Source organism: Mizuhopecten yessoensis, unplaced genomic scaffold, assembly GCF_002113885.1.
Source record: "Mizuhopecten yessoensis strain PY_sf001 unplaced genomic scaffold, ASM211388v2 scaffold10945, whole genome shotgun sequence".
NCBI lineage: Eukaryota > Metazoa > Mollusca > Bivalvia > Pectinida > Pectinidae > Mizuhopecten > Mizuhopecten yessoensis.
This window is the reverse complement of record NW_018408800.1, coordinates 219618-243825: the sequence shown is the minus strand read 5'-3', so window position 1 is coordinate 243825 and position 24208 is coordinate 219618. Positions and strand designations below refer to the sequence as shown.

The window sequence follows — 24208 nt, the reverse complement described above, 5'->3', positions numbered from 1 at the left end:
ATAGTGCGAAAAGGGAGATTATCCATACATTTTGGGTTTTTAACTGTTCGTTATGCTTCTCAACAAGAAGTTCCATATTTAAAGCCGATAGTAATAAATATTGCACCAAAATATTTTTGTAACTAATCTATATCTTCTCTTTTGTGAAGATTAACATGAGCAATATGAAAAGGTCTGTGAATTATAACCGATTGCTCTTAATTTTATTTTTAAGGAAAGATTTTTTTAACGTCGTATAAAGGCTGTCATCTTTATATGGTGCTACTATATTACTTGCATATGACATTACATTAGAACATATGGCACATATTTAATCGTAACCAAGTGTGTTTATAAATGTATTACAAATCAACCCCTCAAAATCACAAGTACACAAAAAATATATAATTGATATGATTCAGGTAAAATTAACTGAATTGTAAATACTCAAAAAATATCTACCTTTCTACAGTATAATTAGAAATACTGTGTCTCGAATGAAGAGGGAAATGTCAATACTTTTAGAGTAGTAACAAATCATACAAATAAGTAACACTCTGTTTGATCTCCTATTCCTTCATGTTTTTTCCTGGGATACTAGATTCCATATGATATAGATATAGCCCCATGTATTCCCTACTATTACAGTTGTAGAGTACTTTGTCTTTATCCTATCTGGACAGGAGGCCATGTTACTATTTGTGGAATTCGCCTATTGTGTCCATCGACGGGTGACTGCTAAATTAGGATGGTATTGACATAATGTAATGTAATGTTTGTCATGTCAAAGGAATATAAATTTCCCTCTAATTATTTGTATGACACCAAGCCTTAATAGGTCACATACATTTGTTCTTTGATCATTTCAAAACGACGGATGAAGGATGGTTACGAAAGAACGTAGTTGATGTTGTGTGCCGAGTGCCGAGTTTAGACTTTGTTTATCTTAGTTGCTTTTGTTTTGAGATACATTTCGAATTGATAAGCATTCAGCTTGTTTTAAAAGAAAAATGATATGCATTGATAAATTACACTGAATTAAAATTTCTATGATATGTGTGCTGCATACATCAAATAATTACTCGTTTATTACTCGTATAACACGTTTATATTCATCTGAATACATCAATGAGTTGCTCTGTATAACACGTTTATATTCATCTGAATACATCAATGAGATGCTATATATAACACGTTTATGTTAAGCTGTGTACATCAATGAGATGCTAAGTATTACAAGTTTATGTTAAGCTGTGTTCATCAATGAGATGCTAAGTATTACAAGTTTATGTTAAGCTGTGTTCATCAATGAGATGCTATGTATAACAGGTTTATGTTAATCTGTATACATCAATGAGCTTCTCTGTACAGTATTACATGTTTGTACATACCGATGTGTTATTCAGCATCCTTTGTTTAAGGGTTGGCTTCATATACAATTCACATGACATATATCATAAAGTATTTTACGATGAAGGTGCTAAATGTTTGCTTCATGGAAAAATGAAAAAGTCAACGTATTTGATGAAGGGATATATATTGTCCACGTTATTTCATTGATATGTAACCACATTTAATCTGTGTCGTTTTTATTTCATTTTTAACAAATAATGAGTCATATCATCTATTGAATTAACAAATTACTGTATACTTTTACTTCCAGTGTAATAGTCTGATCAACATAGGTAACTTTTAACCAATATAAAACAATGCGGCGTGTAACAAGCAAAACTAAATCATATTATTCAATTTGTAATTCAAATATTATTCGTTAAATATATGCGTTATATAATTATTACAAATATTAAAAATGACAAAGATAACACCGTGGTTTAACGCCGGAGTTATAAAGTGAATATATTATCTACGTGATACACTGTTGTTAGTACCTGGTGGTCGCTTGACCTGTGTAATTCCTGATAAGTCTTGCCCAATTTATGTGAACATGATAAACCCTGAGATCGAGGACTGTACACATCAGCGACAGGTGCTGCTGACAACACACAAAGGTAAACATTTATGTTTTTCACGTTCATACTTAATTTAAATTTAAATAGAACATTTACGACAAATTGAATTATCGAAGCATGTATACGTATCTTTTGTTATAACAGCCACTGACCAAACCGTAGCATGAACATTAGCAGTGAAAATGTGTCACCTAACTTGACCATGACCCACAACATTAACAAAAACATCACAATGTCTCAACCAACCTCAGCCGAAACCTAAACACTGATAACAATATCACATACAGCCACTAACCTAACCATGTCCATTTAATCAGTCAATACATTTGCGTCATGTATCAGTAACCGATGTTTCTTTGTGTATGCTGATTTCGTATATGATCTAAGATTTTAATTTCTTTAATATAGATGACGTCAATCCACGTACTAATTTCTATGGTGGGATTTGCCCTTGAATCGGCCCTCTTTGCAAATGCCTCCCCCAATATCGTCATTTTCATCGCCGACGACCTTGGTTACGGTGACGTGGGCTGTTTTGGTAACACTTCCTTAAAAACCCCCAACATAGACCGTCTGGCAACTGAGGGTGCTAAGATGACACATCATCTAGCGGCTGCGAGTATGTGTTCCCCGAGTCGCACAGCGCTACTGACGGGTCGCTATCCGGTCAGATCAGGTAACACATAATTCTACATTGAGAGACGATGACATTGATAAACCGTCCATCGGTCGGTCAGTTACTGTAAGTAGGAAGGTAAATAATGAAAATGCGCTCATATATCTTATCTGGACTAAAAATAACCTGTATTCAACCTGTCTACCACGACAAAACAAGAATGGCCAGTGTATCATGAGATCCGTTTAAACATAGATGTTTACTTAAAGAAATTTAGCTCGGAATTGTATTAAGTTTTCTCCCTTAAGGTTGTTGTCAAATCAAATATAGCTGTACACAGATTAAACGCGTTATATATAGATTTACAAAATTTTAATTACTATTTCTAAAACCATTATAAATGCTATTTTATTGACAATCACTTTGAAACAAAGAAACGAATGATATATACTTGTTTACCTACCTGCTTTGTGTCGCTCTAGTCTTTATAATAATTTATCATATTTCCTTAATTACCTGTTGTTCTTGACACTTTCATCAGTAATCTTTGTGAAGATATGTATTCATGCAATGCCATAGAAGTGTGTGGTGTTGTAGTCATTAAGTTGTTGATTAATTCAACACGTTTCATCTTTATCCCTAGTGATATCTCCTCAAGAAGTGTGATAGAATATGTCATATTTATCTTTTCAACAGTAGACATTATAAAAGTGGTCAACTTGAAAAAATATATAAATAAATTATTATAGATCATCTGCCATAACGGGCTATGTTTTTTCTTCTATGTTAATCTAAGGAATCCGTTGATAGTAATATGCTCGCATACATCCTCAAATACATCCTCAAATATATCCTTACTGTTATCGGTCTATACTTGATATCATTACGATCGTCCGGCTTTTGAAATGCATATGTCCGCTCACCGAAGTGAAAAGTCTTGACTTAGGTCGTAACTATCAGAAAACCGGATGACATCTTTTCCTTTTTCCGTTGAAAGATCTGAATCAGACCGTTTACTGTTCGTAAGTCTATTATGTTTTTTTTAACCAAAGGAATCAGGACTTAAGTCATTCAATGTAAGTAGTAGTCACATGTAATGACTTTTTTTGCAGTTTTATATGCGAAAGTCTGTCAGTAGACGCATCGTCTGGAAGCGGCCTTACTAGTCACAATAAGTCAAAATCTGTACCTATCAGACAAAAAGTAGCCTAGACAATGCTATAAATGTAATTTATTACTAGCAAGTAAAGAGGCAATGTAAACGTTATTTATTTTACAACAATAATGAAATAACTAATTGTAACTTATTGTCGCTTAATCACTATTGTTGGCTCGGATGAAAACGCGCAGGGGTCTTAATGTGGGCGGAAATCGGCAAATAACTGTTCACGTGATCGGGAACCTTGTTGAGCGTTAAGAAAAAAACAGAGAGTGCACTAGGGCTGGCAAAGGGAAAACAATGTTGGATAGATCGATTTTATAGGATAAATCTAATTTCTAAATTAAAGTATTGATTTGAAAATCATGAAAACGGTAGATATCATAGTTGATATACCATAGATACGTCGACTACACTGAGCAAGGGGATCTCTCTCTATATATTTTAAAGATGACGTTTATCAAAAGGTAGTTTAAAAGCATATGTTTGAAATATGCTGGCTAAAATGTAACATATGTAAGCAGGGTACCATATTTGAAGCCATGTTTGATTTTCCAGGTATGGTGCCGTCCGGACACATTCGAATCAACACCTTTCTAGCCTGCCGTGGGGGACTTCCTCACGGCGAGATCACCATAGCAGAACTGGCAAAATCGGCGGGTTACAAGACGGCGTTAATAGGTAAGAAGGAAAGACATAATTTACGATCTCAAGACGGTTTAGGTAGTCTGTTATATCATAGTTAGGGATCTGCAAGACATTTCTGACGGAATGTTCTGAGGCTGGCTCTGTCGAGCAGGTTATAGTTGTCTCTATTAGAAAAGCAGCATATGCACTAACGACGCCGACGGGCACCAAACTGTCATGAATATGTAAACAGAGCTCTTACGTTCGGATTGTTTCGCGAAAGCTGCGATTGGTAAGCATACATAACTTGCACAGTCAGTAGGCTACAAATCCCTTTTTACAGGTATGTAGAAACGTTGGCGTCGGGGATGGGACTAATATTTAAGGATCTAAGTAGATAAACAAAACTAGTACAGTATTTGGTATATGTACGCATAAGATTCAAGAAGGCTAAATTGGTAAGAAAAGAGGCATGGTGATAATGTATATGTTATATGTATGTTAAAATGGGTAAAGAAAAGATGATAAAAATACTGTACAAACAGTCGGTAAGGTAGCTCATATAACTCAGCAACTTTATCGTGACAAATCCATCTTCAACACAACAAAATTAAGACACTTTTGTTACGGCACGATTTCTCACCCGACATGATTTGAGAAATCATGTCGGGTGAGAAATTGCTGAGTTCGCAACACGATTTCCCACCTCTGCACGATTTCTCACCTAGGGTAAGAAATCGTGTTAGGCGTAGGCATATTGCCCGTTGCCATGAGTACGAACATTTTGATTTGGGGGGATTGTGGTTTATTAAGGTTTATTCATTTAGAAACTACTGCGTAAACTTCAAACTTTGAACTTGTTCGAACTTCAATATTTAGCTCACCTGATCCAGTAGATTTGGACTAAATTTTGCCTGGATCATCCTTAGGCCAAGGGAACTCAATGTTGTATAACACCCCCCACCCCCACCCNTATCGTCGTTCACTCAGATAAGACTGTATCCATCATAGTGCGGTATCAGTCACTCCATAATAGTACTCCAGATGTTTATAAAGTATGCCATGGTCGATGACGTCAAATGCAGCTGACAAGTCCAGCATGACAAGCACCGCTCTGCACTTGTTATCCAATGCAGAAGATATGTCATTATGTACACGTAGGAGGGCCGTCTCAGTAGAGTGTCCCATGTGGTAGGCCGATTGCATGTTGTCGTGGAAACTGTTTGCATGGAGATGAATCTCTAAACGCCGGGACAAATCCGTCTCCAAGATCTAAGACTGAAAAGGCAGATTTGATACTGGGCGGTAGTTCTTCAACTCCTCCTTTTCCAATCCAGGCTTCATCATCAATGGTTTTACATGTGCCTTCTTGAAACACAAAGGAACCTTTGACCCAGCAAATGATTTGTTCATGATTGAGGTAATCAAGGGAAGCAGTGCTTCAAGACATTGATTTAATAGGTCTGTAGGCAGTGGATCAAACTCACAGGACTTCGATTGCGGGGTCATGATGATATTGCGCAACTCGTCAGGGGTTGTTGGTGTGAGCTTTGTCAATCGTTCCCCATCAAATTTAATTTCAGCAGTCATGACAGAGATATCATTGTCAGCAGTAGAGTTCACTTCCAATATATTTTCCTGATCGAGCTGGTTTTATTCAGAAAGACATCACTGAACCTGTTTGACAAGTCTTTTTCAGAATTACAGTTTGGTAAGATAATTTCACCTTTTTGACCCATTAAGTTTTTGGTGAGTCTAAAAAGTCTATGGTCCTAACCACATTCTTCAATTCTTTCGAAATAATAAGTCTTCTTTGACTGAATGAGAAGTGAACCAACTAGTCGACATTGTTCCCTATAAATCTGTTGATGAACGGTTAATTTGGTCCTTCGCCACTGTCTCTCTGCTTTTCTACGGTTCTGTTTTTCTACGCGGAGATTTCCATTGTACCACGGGGCATTTGGGCACCGAGCGACATTTAAAGGACACTAGATTCAGAGGAATAACTGACTTACAGTGACCAGCTGTTGTTGGCTTGATGACATGTAAATTCTCGTACGATACTGATGATGTCGGAATCCGTGTTGAAGTATTTTAACGGATCAATTTAGGTGAACCGGATTACGTTTGAATGTGTTTAAGAAGGTGCGCGCACGTGCATTGTATGAATCGGGCAACAGTATATTTGTTTTCATCTGTGAAGATATTTTAAGACTCCTGTTGCGTATTTCAAAAGTAAATGAATACATTTTAGATTTATAAACTTCCGTGTGATAAGCAATTAGCGGCCTCGCTTCCAGATATATGAGTGGCAATTATTAATAAATCATTTTCATATTATAGCTCTAACGGGCCACCGTAAATGTCTACCGGTTTGTCGCCTCGCTGAATCTATATGTACGTGAACAAAATATATATGGTATGATAAAAAATAAGGTTCATTTTATCATAACAAAGAGTATCAGATTTTGTTTGCATCTGATTATAAATTTAAAACATATTCACTTGAGTTTAGAAAGCTGGTGACCTTCAACAAGGTGACAGACATTACGACAGGTATTACATAATATGATGTAAATGTATATGGTATGATAAAAAATAAGGTTCATTTTATCATAACAAAGAATATCAGATTTTGTTTGCATCTGATTATAAATTTAAAACATATTCACTTGAGTTTAGAAAGCTGGTGACCTTCAACAAGGTGACAGACATTACGACAGGTATTACATGATATGGTGTAAAATGCGTTTAACTTTCCGCAACACCTATCACAGTCTCAGTAATTTTTGAACACTGGTTTGTTTATATGTCTCTTCTCGAATCCTGTGGTGGTCTTTTCATTTAGTTTCCAGTTACTTTGTTTCAAGGTATATCAAATATTTTTACTCACCTGCCTCGAAGTGTCTGTAATCCTATGATGTGGTATCGTACGTCAGTAGTCTATCAACTGTTTGTATGTACCACCTGTGCAAAGTACATTTGTCCTAAATAGTTGACCAGCAGATACCTTGAACGGTTGCGGAACACTTTACTTACTTTGTGTGGTCTTACATGTTAAACGTTTCAAACAACATTAAATAACAAAAACACTTGTATATGCTATAAATACCAGAAATGCATTTATTTATGTGGACAAAACCTTGAAAATTTAGTCTAAATAGATTGATAGATAAATCAATCAATACATATTAGGCATGCTGCACATTGGACTACTACTCATTTGAAATCATTATCTATTACATGTAAACTTAGGCAAGTTTTAAGACACCACGGACAAGATCCATCCCCAATTGAGAGTTGGGATGAGAAGTCGTGCCGGGTGAAAAAAACGTATCACCTATGCCGATCTGTTTTGCACGATGATTTTTCACCCGGCTGAGAAATCGTGCTGGGGTGATAAATCGTGTTGCGAACGCAGCACTTTAAGTACAATGTCTTTCCCGGGTGAGAAATCGTGTCTGGATGAGGAATCGTGCCATAACACACTTTATTACACATGAAAGTGTGCAAATATAAATTATTTTACAATTTAGGCATTACATTCTATTCTGTAAATCCTTTGATTTCTTTTCAATCAGCAACAACAATAAAATGGGATGCCGCTACTTATATTTAGATATTGCGCGTGTGTTTTAAAGAAAAACAGGACAATTACAGGCATGTATCTTATATTTTCAGGGAAGTGGCACTTGGGGATGAGTCGTACCATTGGCGACAATGTTTATCATCCAAAGAACCAAGGATTTGACAGCTTTTACGGGCTTCCTTTGACAAACCTTAGAGATTTTGGCGATGATGGGGATTCCATTTTCAGGGCATACATGCCAGCATGGCTGTGGCGGTGTTTCGGTATAACAATGGTAGGCTGTTTGACGTCTCTTGGTCTCTACAAGCGGGCCTATGTGGGAGCACTGTGTTGTTTAGTGTTAGTTGTACTAACTGTAGTACCAGTGGGAACGTTCCTATTCGTTGTTACTAATATGAAAATACTGAATAGTATGATTTATAAAGACTTCGATATAGTCGAGCAGCCTATTCGGCTTAGAGGAATGACGCAAAGGTTTGCGAAGGAAAGTGTAGAATTTTTAGAACAACAAAAAATCGAAAGAAATCCGTTTTTGCTGGTTGTTTCTTGGACACATGTGCATACGGCCATCCAGGTGACGAAAGAATTTCGTGGTCGAACGCGACATGGTCTCTATGGGGATGCAGTGGAGGAACTTGACAGTGGCGTAGGTGAAATCACGGATGCTCTAAATAGACTTGGACTTAGAGATGACACTATTGTTTATTTTACGTCCGACAACGGAGGCTATTTAGAAGAAAAGGGTCTCCATGGAGAAATGAACGGTGGATACAACGGTATTTTTAAAGGTATATTGAAGGTGGCGTTGTTCCGCCTTTACATGATCTTTACTTTTATAGTCATATTTTAAGAGTCATATTGTGGCACACTTATTGGTATCACTGCTGAATTTTAATTCAGGAAAACTTTTTTGTTTTCTGTTTGTTTTTAACATATTTGCTCTTTGTAAATTCATGTTTTTATTTGATTACGTGTTTGCTAGGCGGGAAAGGACAAGGCGCAGTTGAGGGTGGTATACGCATGCCCGGAGTGATTCGATGGCCCGGTAAGATTCCGCCCGGGACTGTAGTCAACGAGCCGACGTGGATGATGGACATGTATCCGACACTGGCGCGTGCAATGAGGGCAGAACTACCCAGCGATCGTCCACTAGACGGAAAGGATATCCTGCCCCTCCTCAGACAGCAGGACACGGTGTCCCCTCATACATTTATGGTTCATTACTGTGGGATCGATGTACATGCTATCAGATATAGGCCAAGGACAGGTAATATAAACCAAGGCCAAGTAATGTGAAATATTGTTCGACTGACAGATTATAACGCAGAAATTTTCCTTTCCTTTCGAAACACTATTTAAAATGCAGATATATTGCCTGTATATTTTCAAAATTTCATAGACCTTCCGCATAAAATTATTATAACAGGATGGTTGACATTTCTCTACAGTCAAATAATATGTCTTTTTTTGCTCGGGATGTTCACTTTCTGGACATTTCGGACTTTCAATAACATATGAATAACAAATGATCTATTGAACTTGTCCTGCGAGCAAAAATAGTATATAATTCTGATTATGCTGAAATACTTAACGTAAATGTACTCAATCAAAAATGCTAGAATTAGCACATTTCCGTTCTTTACGAGGGTCTACACACCGATATATTTTTGAAATTGAAAATGAGCCTTTTTCTAACAGTGTTTAAAAAGTGCTTACATTTCTATGATCCTTGATTGCTATTTCATAATTGTATTAATGGTGTTGGTAATTATTAAGGATAGACACCAGTCTAAAATGTTTTGGAGAGGACAAAATATTCTCTTTTTGAACTGACATGGTGCCTTACCAAGGGATGTTTGACGTACTTGAACCTGCATGAATTAAGTTAATAGTTGAATAGAAATGATATAATAATTATCATTCATATGCAATGAATGAAAAATTATTCAACCTGAACAGATAACAAGTTTGATTAAAACAAAAGATTGTAGCCACTTACCATTACATATTAAGGAAAATTAGTATCTCATATTCACTATCAAGATCAAATATCCCACCTCAACGCTTCCACGTTATCAAACGTAAGGATTCTGCATTCTCCTAAACCACAACGTCGTTGCCTACAGAAAAATTCCTTTACAGTTTTGATTAACCTAATTGTATTTGAGTGGTTAGTTCTAAATGCTATATCTAAACTTCATAGCAAGATTAATTTGATCTAATTTGAATGCACAAATCAATTTGAGTTCCTTGATACATATAATATATTAGAACGTTTTTTATGTCAAAATATTATTGTATACTACTCATGTTATTAATTCATTCATTTAACAATTTATTGATATGTTTATCATTATACCTTCATATAATAGTACAAGCAGAATAACCCTTGGCCTGCTACGATATTGCATTTTCACGCATTTTGCTCAGCCAATATAGCAAAACATAAAAGGTCATCATTGTTTCACATTGGCAAAGCTAACCTTTCACATGTCTGAATATAAGTGAATTTATCATCTTTAAACAGGTATCAAGGTGTGGAAGTTGGTCCTGAGGTCACCTAACTATGTCTCGGGAACGAACAAGTGCGTTCCCATATGTACCTGTCCAGATGCGATCATTCATAGTGTACCATTCCTGTATGAATTGACATCTGACCCGAGTGAAGCAAATCCATTAAACTACTCAGGCAACACTGACCTTGAGAAGGTTGTAGCTATAATACAACAGGGCCATGGACGTCATATCAGGTCTGTCGAGCCCGTGGAAATCCAATTTTCTACCCGAAATCTCATATGGAGGCCTCACCTGCAAGTTTGTTGTAATTTCCCCAGTTGTCACTGTAAAGATCCAAAGTATGCTGACTATAACTGACATCAGGTCATACACGGTTAATATTGTGTGTTAAGGAACATCAACATTTGCTGTACAGTTTGTGGTTGTGGTATACATGTTCAATTTGTGATTGTTATAAAATTGGGTTAACAGTATATTGTATACTATTTGGGATTGTGATAATATTTTATACTATTTTGGATTGTGATAATAGTGTATACTATTTGGGATTGTGATAATATTGTATACTATTTGGGATTGTGATAATATTCTAATAAAATGGACAAAAATATATAACAATGTTCAAAATTTGGATCAGCATTCGGCTTTCAAATGTAATGTGACATTCCTGATATGCTGATATTAAATGCATTATATTGTGAAGAATCTGCACCCGTTCTGATATATTATAGCACATTTTCTATATTTTTACCGTGTCATAGGAACTATTCAATATATTCCTGACATAAATACAATGATATTGATGACTAAATCATCAGGAATCATCAGGAAATGGTATCGCTTAAAACTATATATCTATATGCTTTAAATAGAGCACATTTAGTTAGCTCGATTTGTGCAATGTGCTGGTGTCACCAGTGTTTTCCATTCGAGCAATCCCTCGTGACGATTTTCAATACTCTTAACATTTATTTCACAATTCTCATCGATAATACACACACACACACACACACACACACACACACACACAATAAATAAATATCGTGAAATATTACACAATTTATATGTTAGAAGTTAGGAGTGGAACCCTATCTATAAATTCGTTTCAGCAAAGATTCATATTTGACATGTTGAATTGTTTTAAATCAAAATGAAAGCAAATCAACTTTGTTATATATGGTACGGTAGTGTACTGATTCAAACAACTTACTATATACACGTGTATCAAATATTCACACCGATCTTTGCGTGGAAATACTTTTGTTGGGATAAGAGAAATAAATATATTGTATATATACTGAACAAAGAAAGAAACGCACAATTAAATTATGCAAACAAAAGCCTATGATATTTTGGGAAATTTGTACAAAATTTTATATCAATATGAAGGGACAAGTCTACTCTTTACAATACTGTAGAAGAAAAGTCTGTGTGATGTCACTCGTGTCATCAGTAGTTACTCAAAGTAGCATACCCGCGAAAAACAAAATGACACTTCAGTACCTGGTGTGGGCACCTTTTGCTCGAATCCCTGCACGGATTCTCCTATGCATTGAATTCATGAGAACATTTATTCGCCTTAAGGGAATGTTGTTCCATTGTTGTGTTAATGCTGCGATCAACTGGGCGCAGTTAGTTGTGTGTTTTTTTGACGTTTCCTAATACACCTGTCCAGCTCATCCCACAGATGCTCAATGGGAGACATGTCGGGGCTATATGGGGGCCATTCCAGAGGCTGAACGTTGTTTGCCGTGAGAAAATCACGACAGACTCTGGCAACATGCGGTCGAGCATTGTCTTGCTGGAAAATTAGGTTATGACGTCTGAGAAGTGGAAGGACATGTGGTTGGAGGATCTGGTCTCTGTATCGAACGGCATTGAGGTTTTGATCCAGGACCACTAAGGGGGTTTTACTCCATGGGAGATGCCTCCCCAAACCATTACAGAAGCCCCATCGAATCTATCGCGTTCAACCACGCATGCGTCGGCGAAACGCTCACCGCGTCTGCGATATACCCTTTTTCTTCCGTCTGAGCGATACAGACAGAATCTAGACTCGTCGGTGAACATCACACGCCTCCATCGACGCTTCCCAAACCTATTCGGGCCATGTCTGCGCATCCAGTCAAGACGCACTTGCCGCCTCCATGATGTCAGAGGTGGCCCAAAATAAGGTCGGCGCGCAATAATTCTCTCGGCACGCAAGCGGTTCCTGGCATTTTCTTTTTTTTGTTCAGTATACAATAAAACACTAAATACAAACTCGTTACTCGAATAGACGAAACAGCTAATACTCTCTTAAGACTTCCAAAAAGGCTATGGGATAATAAAGAGTATGTAATACTAACTAGGTTACGTGTGAAGGGCCTCCATACTACCACACTTATGATGGACAGTGAGTCGTTGACGTCATACTTTTAAAAGAAAGCAATCTTTAAACGTTTCACATAAACAGTAACTACGTTTACATTTTAATACACTTTATATATTCATCAATGTTAGGCTTAGCTGACCTAAATAAATGTGCTTAGTCTGGTATCGGTCAACAATCGTTTTCAACGGCCTAGTAATGACTCATAGAGAGTTTGTTTTTTTTGCAATCCAATATCAACTCAACGTTTTATCTCATCATCAAAAGTAGGTCAAGCAGAATATTATGTAACCATGATGTAATAGTGATGGTAGCGGAGACCGTCTGAGATTTACAACAGCACTAGACCAGAACAGCTGTTTTATTTGTATCGCCAGTACAGTCATGTACAACTGGGACCACAGACTAGGAAGGCAGTGGAGATTTAACACAAGCGGGTAAGTACGTTCATTTTTAAGTTGTCTCAATATACTTGCACCAGGGTTGTTGTTGGTGTGGTGGGGTGGGGTTTTTTTTTGGGGGGGGGGGTATTTTTCTCCCATGCATAGATTACCTGATTTCCAGTAAGAAATGAAAAAACTCTGCTGAATCACGGCATCCTGTTTTATAAATGAAGAAAATAGATTTTTAGCTGGAATTGGTAAGAAAGTATTCAGCAAGGAGCAATAGCTATTTAGAAGTTGCCAAATTAGGTAGACAAGCCCCAGTAAATAATGGTGAGATAATACACTTTTATAAAGCACGTCACATCTACGAATACGTTCTTAACAATGTAACTTGAAACCAGTTTGCAGGTAAGGTCCCATAAATATACATTATTAACTGGATTTCGTTTAAACTGACCTTCATTTCTAACACAGAACAAAATAACATAAGTTTGCACTTCAGCAGTGATTCGATGTTATCTTTGAAAGTTCGAGACGATCAAATAGTAAAATAGTGTATTTGTTATTAGATGTCTTTAGTTTTCGGCTAAAATAACATATCTTGTTCCTTCTGTTTACATTTTCTATGTCTTCTTCACAAAATATTTCCTGACTTGTCAGGCACTGAAACCAGAATGTTTAGAAGTAAGGCTTCAGCCATATAGGGGCACTTTAAGGGAGTCAAAAAGAGTTCATTATTTATTTGTATATGTTATTATTTTATGAAACAAAAACCATAAAACATGTCTACTCAAGAAACATAAATACCAGACATATTTCTTGGCATTTTAAAAAAGGTCCACAGACAAGAATATGTTTATGATATGCAATATGTTTGTGTTGAACATCAAATGTGCATAACACATTCTGATCAATTGTCAGCAAACATAATTTAATAAAAAATACGTTTGGTCAGTCAGTCATATGCCAGCATGTTAAGGTCCAATTTAGGGTCGACTTTTAACATTGAACACTGATCATAACAGTTTAACGATCAACGTTTTCTTTTTAACCTGTTCTTTAATATTGTATATGCATGCCCTTCGCTTACATAACCCTGTTCACAGCTTGTGATATGTTATTGTCGTTTTATTTACGATACATACGGGAAAAAACTTTGCTACAGCAAACCCTTTTTTTATTTTTTTTATTTTTCAAAAGACTGAAATTAAAAAACATTCAATCTTTTACGTGAAAAACCCCCATTCAAGTAACATAAATAGTGGTGTGAGGGTCGTGCATTGTTGTCTACGTCTCCATGGAATGTTAATATTATTTGAATATCTTAACCTTAAGACAACGTTTAATTAGAAATTGGGCATTCCAAATACTCCATATCAATGACCAGTTAGATATTAGTTGTTCAACGAGATAACCGTATAAAAGGATGAGGCAACGAGACGCATGACCACCTAAATCCCCACGGCGGTTATAAGACTTGTTTAACTACTCGCACGTCTGGTAATACACGTTTTTGTTTAGTCTCGTAAAACGTTTCAATTTAGCAATACCAGTTATAAGGATCGTTGTTCCACTGCACTGTTTTTGTTTTGTTTTTTTGTTTTGTATACGGGAACATCCCTTATACTTCCGTTTGGATTTATCTGTTGGGCCAAAACATTTCTGTTGACCATGTAGCTCAATTCGTTGGAGCGATAGTGTAACAATCGTAAGTGACCACTGTTCGAGTCGTCCCGGTCTGGCCCAGCTGAATGTTTTCCACTCACAACTACGTTGTTGATTATTTTTGTTAAAATCCCACAAGGTATGGTTTTAATTATTTATCAAAACTATAGCCATACCGGGGGGGGGGGGATCAACACTAAGTTAGTTTTGGCATTGGTACGGGGATCCTTTATCATTAAGTAATAATTAGCGAACATTAATTTCTATTAGACACTCGATCGGACTTTCACGAATGTCCATGGTCTAATTGGGTACACAGTTGGATATTCCCGAATGTCAAATGTTCAATATATAACCAACATCTGGTAACCAGGTATGTTTTCAAGTAATAACCGTAGAGACCCAGTCGCTCACCCTTACTGGATGCCGAGTGGCATGAACTGTAGTTTGGGGGTTTGTTTCTATGAAATGTAGTTTGGGGGTTTATTCCTATGAACTGTAGTTTAGGGGGTTGTTCCTATGAACTCTAGTTTGGGGGTTTGTTTCTATGAAATGTAGTTTGGGGGTTTGTTTCTATGAACTGTAGTTTGGGGGTTTGTTCCTATGAACTGTAGTTTAGGGGGTTGTTCCTATGAACTCTAGTTTGGGGGTTTGTTTCTATGAACTGTAGTTTGGTGGTTTGTTTCTATGAACTGTAGTTTGGGGGTTTGTTTCTATGAACTGTAGTTTGGGGGTTTGTTTCTATGAACTGTAGTTTGGGGGTTTGTGTCTATGAACTGTAGTTTGGGTTTTGTTTCTATGAGCTGTAGTTTGGGGGTTTGTTCCTGTGAACTGTAGTTTGGGGGTTTGTTCCTGTGAACTTTGGTTTGGGGGTTTGTGTCTATGCTTTAGAACTATGGTTATTTTATAGCAGGCAATGGTATTATATTTGGAATGGTTTTATGTAACTATCAAGTAAAGCGTGTTCCTGTATATCACGCACATTAACGCTCCTAATAGAGAAAACGAAAGCTGAATTTGGTGTGAAATGCTACTGTAGTAAACGTTATTGCATTTACAACTTGCAACTTTATTTTGAGGAATTAATATATTTCAAAAACATATGAAATATAATGATCAAATGAGTCAAGAGTATTCATTTAAAGCATCCCCTTGCATCAAGTGACAAGGCAGTCAAAGTTTAAAATACTAGAAACACTCTATAAAACAAGTCAATTTTCTTGCAAGCAAACACGCTTGGTGTAAAATGCATCTCTACCAATACATAATATTTAAAGTATAAGATTTTTCTGCAAGTAATGTTTTGACTGATAGCCAAAGACAAATTGTCTACACTATACAATTATGGACTTCAGGTGAGGTCTATCCCTGATTTACGAACCTGGTCTGAACAATATTCACAGAGGCCGAAGGCCGAGGTGAATATTGTTCAGACCAGGTCCGTAAATCAGGGATAGACCGAAACTGAAGTCCACAATTGTTTTATTATATGACATTTAACGATAAGATTAATAATTTTTCATGGCATAAGCACAGTGATGGCATGGACCATTTTGGAATCACAGAGTGTAGGACTTCAAATACAAAATAACATACACACAAATTGAATTTCAGATTCAATTCATGTGATATTTAATTTCAAGTAAATATTATTTGAACAATTGACATCATCAATATTAACATAGTTCAGAAGTTTATGAGAGAATTAATTTGTATTTGAATTCAGTATTGTGAATGGTAACAGATTTACAGACTGGCTGGGAAATTACCTCGGCCTATTTTTAGTAGCGGTCTATAACACTTTTCTATTTCTAGGTCGAGGTCTGTAACACTTTTCTATTTATAGAATGAGGTCTGTAACATATTTACAGACTCGTCACGTGACGTCACTCCTCCAATCAGGGCTGGGAATTAGCACCAGTCATATAATAAATGCCAATGACATTTATTTCCTGCAGCCGAGTCAAAAGAACGTGTGGACAGTGCATTTACATATTTAGGAAATAAAAGACATAATCGAAACATGATATTCATTTGTTTACAGATTATGAAAGATGGAAGCATTTCATTGGAAAGCAGAATGTTTTTTCATGTCTGGAAATGCTCCACAAGTTTGCCTCAACAGTTGTTGTGACGTCACATTTCTTGTGGGACCCACGTATAGCGCTGTCTCCGCTCACAAGTGCGTTTTAGCGAACAGAAGTGCAGTATTCAAGGTGATGTTGACAGGATATCTACCGGAAAAGATATCACTTCCTGATGTAGACAAGGATGCGTTCCAAACATTTGTGAGGTATCTGGAATATAATATTCTTCGTTGACGTGGAACCAACTGTTCCGTTTTTTTGAAAATAACTATTTGTAAATTGTACAAAACTCATATGTGCTTATTCTTTTACGTTCCTTGCCGTCGAAACACATTTTCAGCTAATTTCTTGTTTTTGTTTTCAACATAAGGATGTATACAAGGCATGCTGTCATGGTATCATTGCTGCTAGACTTTAAAAAGCACAATGCATTATAGAAACGGTGAAATGTTCTAGGGTATTCATTATTTTCATTACACGAATACGTTTCTTGATGACCGTGACGCTGCCAATATTGTATTCTTTACAAAAGTAAGATTCTATTGTTGTTTTTCTTTCATTAATAAGATTCGCGAAGAACGTTTCATTGCTAGGCTTCTTTTCTTTTATTAAGATATCTGTATACGGATGAAATCGACATTACCGAAGACAATGTTGTCCCCCTCCTCTATATCAGCCGAAAGTACATGGTGGACATGTTGGTGGACATGTGTCAACGGATTTTAGTTTCTATGGTAACTAATGAAAATGTAGTGTATATCTTTAATCTGGCCGAAATGTTTTGCCTCAATAGTATGCAAAAATATTGTGTGAGTGTCATGAGGAAATCTTTGCACGAAGTCACCAAATCAGAAGATTTTATCAAGTTAGATGTTGGAAAAATGACGCAAATTGTCCGAGGATTAGACTTGGGTAGGTCACCGACTTACGTCGCTTTTTGTCTGCGTCACTGGTGTTCTACTGAATGTTCACGACGAGATATGCCGGAGTTTGATGAATCATTCTTGAATCTCCTTGTCTCTGAAATCCAATTTAATACCGTTTCGGGCAGGCTCTTTATCGAAAGCTTCCGGCATCCAAACAAATGAAACAAATTATTATGTACCCATATGAAATAGGGGGCATACAGTTTAAACAATGTTTCGTCGTTTTCTGACGTGAACTTATCCGTGCGTTTTCTCAGAAATACCTTGTTCTTCGGTCATATGGACGATCACTTGCAAATCCAGCATCTCAAGGTGAGTGGAAGGAAATCGACATTTCGCTTGATGTAACTCGTGGACTGCTCTCCGATTGACTGTGACAATAAGGTTCTCACTTATGTCCAATAGAGCAGCGCTTACTTCATACTTAGTGGGAATGAAACACAGGGATTATACTTTTTGTCAAAGAATATACTTTTTGTCGAAGAATTGACATTGTTATAATTATTATTATTCAAGATGGCAACTGGGATATCTCAATGGCCTTGACAAATTTGTATTGGTCTATTTCTAAATTTTAAAAAACATATAAAACAAAAATATAATATAATACAAACTAATAATATTATAATAAAAACTTGAACGCGTGTTTTGTTGAGCTTGTGTGAATGTGAAATATATATTTCCGGCGGCATCCTAGAAGACTACCATGGTTCCTGATTAGCCAAGTTCGTTAGGGTTAAAACTTGAGTCATGTTGGGCTGTATTTTAAGTAAATTTAAGTATGTATGTTTATGCGAGTATATATGAAAGGATCTGATTTGAAATTAGTAATTGTCATAAATATTGTAATCCTCTATAAATAAAGGAGCTATCATCATTTTGTTATATACTTACTGTACTGCGTCGACACTCCAGAATCAATGAATAAGAGTCCATGAACTGTTTATATATGACGATTCCGCTCAACCTAAAACCTGATTTGAGCATTGCATGGATTAATCATCTTTGTATGCATGGCAAGTGCCAATACGTTTTCAAATTACGTTTTGATATTTATTTGATGCAACATTGCTATGATGTCATCAAGTGTGTTATTTGTACTGAAGCAGATAGGGTAAATATATCGCATACAATTATCAAATAACTCAATAACTCAAAAATGTCCTATAATTTATCATGGACAGCAACACGTAAACCAGTTGACAGTTCAGCCCTATCTACACTGTGTTTAGAACAATTAGAACATATTACAACAACTATAGAAAGAAAAGTGAAATAAAACATGCAAATAAAGTACTTGCTGTTACTTTTCTTTTTAACAAACTGTTGTAACTACACAGGCAACTTTTCTTCTGTTCATTTTTCAGGTCAAAAGCATCTAAAACAAGAGCAAAAATGACAAAAAAAAATCAGACGATTTCAGGTGGAAAATTGACCTGAATATATATGTGACTTGCGACTTACAAAAATAACTATCATATCAATTCGGGTTAATTTCAGGTAAGGATTTGTTCAGGTCACCTGAAAAAAAGCCTGTGCATAAAAACACACAAACTTGTGAAATATACAATATAAACTCTCATCTCTGAAATTATAGATGAAAGTATGGCAAGCCAACTTAACATTTATTCAAGGAGCAATGTCGATTCTGTATTTCATCGAATTATATATGATATCTTATATAGCATATGAGATATCTTATATATTATATAAGATATCTCATATACTATATGAGATATCTTATATACGATTTAAGATATCTTATATAGTATATAAGATATCTCATATGCTATATAAGATATCATATATAATTCGATGAAATACAGAATCGACATTGCTCCTTGAATAAATGTTAAGTTGGCTTGCCATATGAAAGACACATTTCTGGCATGAATAGATCCCTAGGCCTTGTACATTGTACTAGAATTTCCACTGTCACAATCTGTATTTCCTGGTTGACTATCATCCATTTGTTCACAAGTTATACCTTCGTATTACGGACAGCCGATGACTGGTATCCTGTTTTAAATATCAAACGCTTATCAACACAGCTCTATATAACGTCATTTAAAGTTACTAAATTCTTGAAATGCCTCCTCTTCGTGTACTGCAACTGATAAACACGAATCAACAATTGGTAATACTTATGCTCTGGTCACATTTCATTTTCATGAGATACCGGAGAAAAAGTCTCCAATATTTTGTTTAACGTACAATTATTTATAAGTGTATTATTTCGTTATCAAAATGTAGATAATTGGAAAATATGCAAAATGGGATGATATCAATAACTCTCAATCAAACAATGTATACTACTTCAAACAAACCCTCTTCGTGTTAAGTTTGGAAAATTTTATTTTCATATTATATGCTTTCATTTTCCTTCATCCACTAAGTATCGGGTGAGCTTGTTTGTAATGAAACTTTAAGGTTTGCATACCAGGGTGTATCAGATAAAGAATGTAGATATGTTTTTCTATACTTCTTTCTGTCTATTCCTGACCAGTCTGTGGATTTTTTATCATTTGTATAATATACGTTTTATAAACAAATACCTTGTCATAAGGTCTAATACAACACACGTATGTCTGTAAAATAACAATACCTTGTATACTGGGAGTGTTTGTCTACAAATCCACCTCCTGTTTTTCATTCTCATGATGAGGGAAAACTTGCAATGGCAACAAATGCTAGTTCATGTGAATGGCTAAATCAAAACTAGGAGAATATGAGTTTTGTCGGTAAAGTGCCGAAGTTTGACAGGGACAAAATTCCCCGGTGTACCATATTCAACTAAGTTTCACCTCTGGGTGTCTGTTAAGAGCAATGGGAGGTACAAATGTATCTGACAGGCACTTAAGAATGTGCTTGCTGTATGCATGTATACATGTATAGCGTAAAGGAAACATCTAATTGTTTCAGATAAAAAAACAATTGATGTTTTTTATATAAACATTTGACGAGTAAGTTTATTCGAGAAAACAATCTTCACATACATGTACCATGCATATTTACCGACTTCAACATAACGTCACTTATCGTCAATAAAAAATAGAGCCTTATCAGTACGATTCCTACAAATAATACCAATGGTAAAGCTGTCAACAAACCTTCTCCAGTTCGTATATTTCCACATTTGTTTTCTTTACGAATTTGACAATATGCCCAATACTGCAATGCTCTGGGGTTTTCTGCCTTCTCCATAGAGATGGAATATGCCGTAGAGAAAGGTTATACTCATATTCAATAACAAAACAAAATCGCCAGCTTATTATACCTATTAGGAGTTGCATTCCGCCTTTGCTTTTAGCTCTTTAGGTCAATTTTTTTTATTGCAAAGCGTCCTAAATGTACCGTATTTCGTACGTCCACGGGTTTCTGCGACTTTTGATAACTTTGCTTGTCCATTTTCTTCTCTTTGAGTTTCCTTTAATTCAATATTTTCCACCAGGTTTTGATGTCAGTGGTTTATTTCTACTCTATATGTTTTTTACCGTCTTATTTCCATTTATTTTAAGATTAACAAATTCTACATACGGAATAAAGACGTTTGTAGCAGTTGATCATGTATCAACTCCTGGTCTCACCATACACTCGGTGATTGCTGGAATCAAAAGGGGAAATTCCTAGTGATGATCTTTTCTTTGATATTCACGAAGAAATCAAATTTAGACAATAAAGCCCCTTGACATATCGAGAGAGAACAGAGAATGTTGGTATGTGCATAGACTGATGGACAGACAGATAATTCCTACACAAAATTGTCACAATTTAAAACTAAAAACAAAGTAAATTTCACCAATTCTTTATTCGCCAATATCTTTACAACCCACCACTGTTAAATATGTAGCCATCGCTCAAAAATACGTTCAATTTCATCGCAAATCATTCCACAACAAATATAAAAGTTTTAAAAAAGCATTCATTATGAGAAATGTATGGTGGACAAAAACAATCGAGTCATGTGTATATATGGGCCCCTTAAGTAAGTTCAATTTTGTCTGTTTTATTTTTTTACATGGAAAATCGAAACAGCTATTTTTTTTATACAAACAGACTACAGCAGTGTGCGCTTTGCTATTTCCTTCCATTGACCTATTTCATTTCACCATTCAATTTGTGTTGGAATTGTTTGGACTTTAAAACTGCATGTACCTGGACATGAATGATGTTTTCAGTATCATCTTCACGAATAACTAATCTTAAGACTGATAGATGATATTCAACAGTACTGTTGGAATTATAGGGGGAAATCGTTTTCATCAGTAGTTATTGTCCAAATCCTACAGAATACTAACACAGTACCTCAAGTTACAATGAAACCCACTTTAAAGAAGATTCGGTTAACATTTTCTTCCATATAAATACATGAAATAAACAAAAGTATTATGTAATCATATAAACAAATATCCAAAAAAAGAAGTTAATGTCATGTGAATAAAATACGTCCTATCATTAATATGCATTATATACATGTATATCTTTGATACTGATTAACACTTACTTCCGCAGTAAAAACAAGCAATTCAAAACCTCAAAAGATGAGATCTGCCGTAATTAATACAGCGATTACATAGACAACGATTGTACCAGGTACACCAAAACGAGACAAGTATTACATCAATATTCATAACTTACAGCTACTTATAAAAATTAATTCAACACTATACACAAATGGACAATGACATAATTCCAACATTTCTTTTTACATAATAACGTAAAAATCTCTTTAAGCATTTCATTTTCTTCAGAAGAAAAATCTTGATGAGTAGTGTTCACACATTCAGATAGTATATATTACCTAGCTTATACTTGATATTATATAACTCTTCAGTAATTGAGGACCAATATTTCGTTAAATACACCATCAACTCTGTAAATTGTTAAATTATATATTTGGCAATTAAAACATTATTTACAGTTTATTCTGGCCATTAAATACGTCACATTGCATAAATCTATAATAAATACTGTATACTTTTAAAAGCATTAAATGTACATAATTAACAGAAAGCAATGTATTTGTGTCGCATAAGAGCATTATATATTCCTTCAGTGACATTTCTTTAACACGAAAGTTACAAAGTGAAGATATTTTAACAACTTCATCATTAAAATGTCAGCAGTCTACAAAAAGAGTATGACAAAGACGATATTGCGTGTGTTTATAGCACTATTTGCCTGTTATATTAACTTACAACAGTCACCGGACCCATTTGTATCCCACCTCTAAGACTTATTCCCCATGAACGTTTCAATTGTCTCCATAAAACATTTTCTTTGGTTATGTTTTGCCATAGTTTTCTCAAAATCAAGTAAACATTGTTATCTTATTTTTACACTTGGATATTTTATTGTTTTATTTTCTTCATCAGCACAAAAACAAAAACAAAACATAATCTCATAACAGCTAAGGTCAGAAGCCATGTGTCAACGGATGTCAGGGGAACGCACGGACCACTTCAAAGTGTCATCTTACTGAAATGTCATAAGCTGGACACAAGAGCATGGCACTCCAATTGGTCACGTTACAATAACAATAGGTTAACCAGTCCTTAATGCTATCCATCCAAACCTGAACGTCAAACAGACCCTTAACCTTCCTCACTTGGGCGAACGTTCACCACTAAAGCTAAAATCAACGTTTTGCCAAGTATGTCTCTAGGAAACAAAATGCAATTAGAAAATGGAGAGAAAATGCTATTTTCTTATGTGTTGCAATGGGTGCAGCGGGTATATTTTCGAATAGAAGCCACAAAAAAGTGACCACGTTTAGTTTCAAAATTTCAGAAAATATCAATGGCTCAAATTGTATCTTAACGTGTCATTAAAACGGTGTACAACTGAGTCCTGGTACTGTAATTACACCATGGCTATTTGTTACCAGATAACATCAGCACTGGAATCATATATGATCATCACAGATAATTATGTTTGTACATGGCAACAAATTAGCATTTATACATATACAGTGTAGCTGGAACTTAATGAACAAAATAAAATACTGTTAGAAACAAAGCTTATAAATACTATATGAAAATATCATAGAAATACAAAACTATATACATATATTGTAACGATAAATATAAACACACACACCTTAAAACAGACTGTTCAAAAGAACGGTGTGAACATACTGAAGCCTATTTAATCTGTTGAAAGCTTAAGGATACCTGTCTCACTGCACTGTTTTTTCCTATATACATGAACCTTCTCTTGATTTCTTTTATTGAGATAATTGTAGAAGAGCTGGGCAGGGCCACTTCCATTGACCAGGTAGCTCAGTTTGTTACAGTGATAGTATAACAATCTGAAG

General features: G+C 35.5%; 1 protein-coding gene and 1 long non-coding RNA gene across 2 annotated transcripts; both read left to right on the top strand.

The window, feature by feature from the left end:
• Window positions 1-1917: 1917 nt before the first annotated feature.
• Window positions 1918-11159, top strand: LOC110463928 (steryl-sulfatase-like). The gene is made up of 6 exons (XM_021518876.1): window positions 1918-1988; window positions 2358-2625; window positions 4283-4405; window positions 8033-8728; window positions 8923-9207; window positions 10468-11159. Exons 2-6 carry the CDS (start codon window positions 2358-2360, stop codon window positions 10812-10814), a joined length of 1719 nt encoding a protein of 572 aa, XP_021374551.1. The 5' UTR covers window positions 1918-1988; the 3' UTR covers window positions 10815-11159.
• Window positions 11160-13076: 1917 nt separating this feature from the next.
• LOC110463929 lies at window positions 13077-19179 on the top strand. The gene is made up of 3 exons (XR_002464448.1): window positions 13077-13265; window positions 16924-17172; window positions 17580-19179. It is a non-coding gene; the product is annotated as an uncharacterized LOC110463929 (long non-coding RNA).
• The last annotated feature ends 5029 nt before the right edge of the window (window positions 19180-24208 follow it).